Below are 6,241 nucleotides of genomic sequence, written 5' to 3' on the forward strand. Positions count from 1 at the left end.
CAAAAACGAAGAAAAAACAATGAAAACCCAACCACTTGCAAAAACGAAGAAAAAAAAATGAAAAAAAAATACAGAATAAACTTACATGCAACGGAGAAGAGCAACTTACGTAACGTACCGATCTAATTATCTTATGTTATGTGAAGTAGAACTCATGAGAATATTTAACCGGAATATCAAACTCCCAAAGATAAACATGTTTCATATAAGTCGTTATCAGAAAGAAGCAATGAGACTAAAAGAGAGTAAGAAGTAAAATCTAGATTGTTTCCTTTCTGATTTTGTTCCTAATTAAACTTTTCTTGCTGTTTGATAACAACTACAAGTAGCAGGAACACATGATCGATAATGGTAAAACAAAAAAGCTTCCCAATATCTAACTGGAGCTCGGCTGACTAATTTCTCCTTCCCAAGCTTTTCCCTTCAATCAGTGAATCAGCCATGTAGTTACAAATTTACTTTTTTTATCACTTTCCTCAGCTAGCTTCTTCTAGGTTCCGCTGCTTCTGCTGTACAAAGACTTTGATTACACTAGAAAATACACAAAACTAATAGCAACACTCGTCAATACTACAGATTTTCGGGCAATTGTTTTCGCTTGGATGGGTGAAAATTAAAATTACAGTGCCAAAAGTTGCAACAAACATATTTTTCGACCATGTGTCTCTCCTTTTGTTTTAACCTGTGGTACTTTGATTTCTTCCAACTTGATGAAGCTACTACATAAAATGGGGGGAGTAGATATGTGACTGATCAAAATAGTACAAACAAACAAACAAAGAAAGAAAATGTAATGGGATGGGGACCCAATTCTTTCCTTTCACTGCCTTTTTACGTATGCATTTTGTATGGTAGTAAGTAGTATTGTTGGGTATTTGGAGATGATGATATGACGGTGCTGCTGCTGGTGCCGGTGATGGTGGTGGGGGAAGGTTTTGATTTCTTTTGATTCTCTACAGATTTTTTATGGTGGTTTTTGTTTTGTTATACTTAAACTTAAACATGTTGATCCTCCTGCCAAAAAAAAGACAAATTATCATATAGATTACGTTATCTATATGTTTAAACAAAACAAAATAAAACATAAACAAATTTTAGATTTGGAAGTAACTTTTACCTAATTAAGCTTTGATTAGGAAGTTCCAACCGGGCATTTTGGCCCAGCTCCTGTGCCAGCGTACATCCCTATGGCTCCGTGACCGGAGTTCAACCTGAAACTCAATAAAAAACCTTCCAAGTTTAAATATATTTCACTTTACACGGTGATCAAATGAACAACTTTACAGTAGGGAATTAGGGTTACCTTGGAATTTGGCAGTTGAAAGACTTGAAGGATGCCATGTCCAGGGATGAAGATGCTGGAAGTAGGGAAGTCGCCAAGTTTATGTTAGCAGCTGCAAACGAGGCATCTGAGCCATTGGCCTCGCTAGTCACGTTGGGGAAGGCGGAGGATGTGTACTCTCCGGCAGCCTTTGTTGGAGACGCAAAAGGACTATCAGGAAGATTGTGCTCCAAACTGCATGGACTCAATTATAAGATCCATTAGCTTCAACACATTGTACAATGTCCATAAAATCTTTCAGTATGGGCATATATCAACAAAGAACATGCAAAACAAGGCTTACCCTTCCAGCAAATCACCGATATCGTCATGGGGGCTCTCCTTACCACTACCATTGCTACTTCGGCTACCACTACCACTTTCGTCGTTGTTGGCCATCATATCTTTACCTAGAACAGCAGCAGCTGCTTCCTTGAGCAGCTGATCAGCATCCACTGCTGGAGTCATGTGTGGCATCGGAGAAGAACAGTTATCTGCAATAAAGAACATATAAACATTAGCAACTGCATTGAACCATGAAATCGTTTTGTGATCACTGTATGAGTGACAACACGAGTACCGTGGAGAACTTCTTGGCCGTTGTGAACCGAAGGAAGCACTAGGTTTCGACTGAACATGTTGGGAGACTGGGTAGGGGAGTGAATCGGACTGCTGGCAGAAAGAGCGTGGTGGTGATGCTTCTTGACATCATGTAGCTGCAGGCCCATCAGTCTTCGACTTTGAATTTCAAGTGCTTGCAAGTCAGCTTGCTCCTCCAGCTTCCTCCTCCACAGCATGTCTTGAGAATTGTAAAACATCTTTGCTCCTATAATTCAAAATAAATAATTTAACTAATTTAACATGTGACTGAATGAATTCATATCTTCCATGCGTCTGGAAATTAATAAATGCCAGAATGTAAATAATTTTGTTTAATTAGCTAACCTAGCTGGAGATCGTAAGGGTCTCTACCATCCAGCCCAGTAGGTGTACCACAGGGAGACAAATCTCCTCTTTCCACTTGTTGCTGTTGTTTCCTGGAAAATTAATAACACGCAGACACCATTATTAGCTTATTATCCACTAAATTACAATTAATTTTAGGTAATGATAAAATACCTAGTGGAATAATTAAAACAAAGATCAAATGAGAATGTGAGAGAGTTCTTGTACTTTTCATGAGCTTTGCCCTTCTCCTTGTAAGGCTTGACAAGCACTCTAGCATCACAAACAAAATGAGGGTTCCCTTTGGCCAAAATCAGCTTCACCGTCTCCGGGTACAAGAATGTAACGAATCCAAACATCCTCTTCTGCTGGTATGGGATTCTCACGTCTTGGACCGGCCCGTACATGCTTCAATTTTTTGGCAATCAACAAAAGCAAACTAAGTCAGCAATACGAAAACCTGTTTCACCATGACCTTCAAAATGACACTAATACAGGTACACAAAATCAGGTAAAAAAATAACCTGAAATAGTTTGAGACATCTTCCTCTCTGAAAGTGCTATTTGCCGGGAAAGTCAAATATATCTGCCTTGAAGCCGGGTTCACAATCCCCGCCCCGCCATTCATCGAAAAATCGGATCTTTCGAGGCGGGATCGGCTGAACTTGTGCATATCATCACCCATCATCAAGGAAGCTGCCGCAGCCCTACAAATACAAAGAACAAAAAAGATCAACTTAATAATTATTCAACACAAATGATTAAAGATGAGAGCTTTAATTAATTTCCCAAAAAGATAAGAACTTCAGTAAATCATGTACCTTTGGGAATCAGTTTGTTGCTGCTGAAGTAGGAAGTTCATGCACTTCGAGGAGTAAGGAAAGGAATTGGCTGACGCTGCCATAAGCTGAGAAGCAGCAGCAAGCCTCTGCTGCTGAGCGGTTTTAGATCTGAGAAGCGTTTCATGGTCCATCATCTCCAGCTTGCTCGGCGACCCAACAACCACCTGTCCACCGCCGTCGACGACGGCGTCTCCTAGCCCGCCGCTGTGCAAGAACCTGCAGCTGGCTCCGTTCTTGCAGTAGCCTCTGGCGAAATACAGGCAGGGTTTCCACCCAAACCCTGAGTTGGGGTCCTCCATGCACACGTCACTGACTGAGCAACTTCGTCGATGGAGCGGCCCACCACCGCCACCGCCTCCACCACCCCAATTAGCAGAGCCGTGCAAGGAGGGGAAAAGGTTCGGATCAGAAGCGGTGGTAGGACTGGAAGACAAGTTGGACTGTGGGTAGAAAAAATCAGGCGACTTGGGTCCCACCATTGGTGGTGGACAGCCATCGTTGAGGAAGGAGAGCTGCTCTTGGAGCTGAAACTCATCCATCACATCAGCTGGAACTCCTCCATTACTACCTCCATAGAAGCTGTTGATTTCTTCTTGGGTTCTGAGCTCGGAGATAGCAGCCCAGGAAGCGGAGGAAGAAGAAAGGTTGGGGATAGTGAGAGAGAGCCTCGAGGAGGAAGAGCAAGAGTTCTGCCTGGAGATAGCGATGGGGTTTGTGAAGGGGGATGGAGAAGAAGGAGTGGAAGGAGTGGAAGGAGAGTTTGATGATAGGGACACTCCCAGCTCCTTCCTTGACTTGAGAATGACCGAGTGGAGAAAAGCTTCAGGTCCAAAAGCTAGCCTTATCATTTCCTTCTCGCCATGGTCTTGTATCAGAAGCAGACCCATGATTTTTGAAGCATTTTCTGGGTCCAAATTTTGGATCCTCGAGAACACAATTCTTGTAGCTTCATAGGAGTCCATGGCGGATGGATAAGTTGGGTTGGTGTGTGTGTGTGTGTTGGAACTGGAACTTCACTTCCACCACCAACCCTAAAAAATTTGTTTTTCTTGAGAGGAACAAGTGAAAGTTTCTTTTTCCCAACCCTTTCACCCACTAAATTGTTTTTGTGATGAGTGGGAGGGAGAGCACAACAGAGAGAGTCTTTCTTTCTATCTTAATATTCCTGCAAAACCCAAGAAAAAAAGAATTAATTAACCAAAGGTACAGAGAGAGAGAGAGAAGAAAAAGAAAAGAAATATATATATAAAGAAAAGTTGAGTGTGAAAAGTAGTATTCTCGTGTGGTTTGATTGATTAAAGGGAAGGAACAAGCAACCTAGCTGAAGCTGGAGAGAGAAGAGAGAGAGAGAGTCATCCTTTAATTGTTGAAAGGAAATGAAAGGAAAACGGAAAACAGAAAAAAGAAGCAAGCTTTGGGGGGTGAAATTTTCTCCAAAAAGCAATTAAAGTGGAGGAAAGTTGGGAGGACTCGGTAAGCATAAAGAAATAGCAATAAAACTGAAAGTCTGAACCCAACTGAAATGAAAATCCCCAACAAATAATCAGTCACTAAAAATAATTTGAAGCTGAAACCAAAATCTGTGACTAGAAGTAACGCTTACCCACTAAGTACGAAAGGAGTAAGTGTGTTCTGGTTTCTCTGCGTCTTCCTGCAGCTCAACTACTTGAAACATATTATTTGCTATCAGTTGTATAAAATCCCAAAGCTCATAGCTATGGAAATCCCAGTCAAACTTTTACTACAAAAGCCAAACCACCGCCTTTTCTTGCTAGTTTCTAGCCCCTCTTTTGCTGCAGCAGAAGAACCATCAATCGCTTCGCTGCTGCCACTGTTTCTGCTGCTGGTGCACTACTGAGTTTTTGGGTTCTGAGCTTACTTTCTCTCTCTAGCTTTGGTTCGGCTTGGATTTTCTTCTCCCTCCTCCTCCTTGTATCTCCTTATTTCTCAGTTGGGTTTTCTCTGGCCCTTGAAACCCGAGTGATGAGAGAGAGAGAGAGTGTATTGGGGGTGTCCGAGTCGGGTGTATTGAGTGGGATCCAGATCTGTCTGTTTGCTTCAAATACTGCACGTTCTCTTGCCCCTAACCTCTGACACTCTAAATCTCTCTCTCTCTCTAGTTTCTCTCTCTAATTTCTCATTCTAATTTTATTTTTATTTCCCAACCCCAGAAACACCCTGGTTTGACTCCACGCGATCGTGTGGGGAGGTCAAGACACGCGCCAATGGTGATCTGAGGCACTGTTTTGTACGTGGGACTAGACAAAACGGAGTGGAACCAGGGTGGAACGCGCTGTTCCAAGGGACAAAATTTAGGTGAATTTTCGTTCCGCCTCACCTCCTGGAACGACTTGTTCTACATCCGTGGAATACAAAATTATAACTTCTTACCTTCTTGTTCCATCAGAGGTCATCTTTGCTCCCTCTCCGTTCCGCCATGTCCCGTCCCGTTTGCATATCAAACGATAACAGAGAGGGAGCAAAGATGCCCTCGGATGGAAACAAGGAGGAATAAGAAGCAGACGGAAATGTTATAATTTTGTGTTCATGTGGAACGAGTCGTTTTAGGAGGGTGAGGCGGAACGAAAATTCATCAAAAATTCATCCCGTAGAACAGTACGTTCCACCCGTTTTAGATGCACTAAATGTAAAACGGAACGTCTCGTCCAACTCTATCCTGTTCCACGTACCAAAAGATACCTAAAGGGACTCAACGGGACCATGGTTTGACAGAGGGAGCATCTGTACGGTGATTGCAGTGTGTGGTTTGCACGCTCTTGGGGTTTGGTTTCTTGGACGGATTCTATCTGTGTTTTGTGGGTGAGTCAATGTCTCTACAAAAGTTTGAAAGTGAAATTAAAAAAATTAATAAACTATTAAGCTTTATTAGGGTGATTGATCTGCAAATGGGATTTTCTGGGTGTCTTGTTTGGAATTGGGTTAAAATAATTAAAAGAAACTTTGGATTACCAAAAATCATTTGTTATCATAACTATTTGAAAATACTTATAAATGAATCAAAAGCGTTTTCAGAGCACCAAATTTGCTTCTGATTATGTTTAGTAGAAACACTTTTACTAAAAATGATTTTAAACGAGTGTCTTTCAAAGATATAATTCTTAACGATCTTTAA

At 41.7% G+C, this 6,241-nt stretch overlaps 1 protein-coding gene across 2 annotated transcripts; it reads right to left on the reverse strand.

Annotated features, from left to right (window-relative positions):
• Positions 1-246: 246 nt before the first annotated feature.
• Positions 247-5,169, reverse strand: LOC126599734 (zinc finger CCCH domain-containing protein 53-like). 2 transcript variants are annotated; one of them, XM_050266150.1, is made up of 10 exons: positions 4,712-5,169; positions 3,088-4,273; positions 2,791-2,973; positions 2,441-2,674; positions 2,267-2,358; positions 1,902-2,147; positions 1,626-1,815; positions 1,304-1,516; positions 1,118-1,211; positions 247-1,014 (listed from the first exon to the last, which is right to left on the reverse strand). In XM_050266150.1, exons 2-9 carry the CDS (start codon positions 4,068-4,070, stop codon positions 1,133-1,135), a joined length of 2,220 nt encoding a protein of 739 aa, XP_050122107.1. In that variant the 5' UTR covers positions 4,071-4,273; positions 4,712-5,169; the 3' UTR covers positions 247-1,014; positions 1,118-1,132. The 2 variants fall into 2 exon arrangements, with proteins under 2 accessions (XP_050122107.1, XP_050122116.1); XM_050266159.1 differs by having other exon boundaries at positions 2,495-2,674; positions 4,712-5,165.
• Positions 5,170-6,241: the final 1,072 nt, after the last annotated feature.

The sequence above is a fragment of the Malus sylvestris genome, chromosome 2, assembly GCF_916048215.2.
Source record: "Malus sylvestris chromosome 2, drMalSylv7.2, whole genome shotgun sequence".
NCBI lineage: Eukaryota > Viridiplantae > Streptophyta > Magnoliopsida > Rosales > Rosaceae > Malus > Malus sylvestris.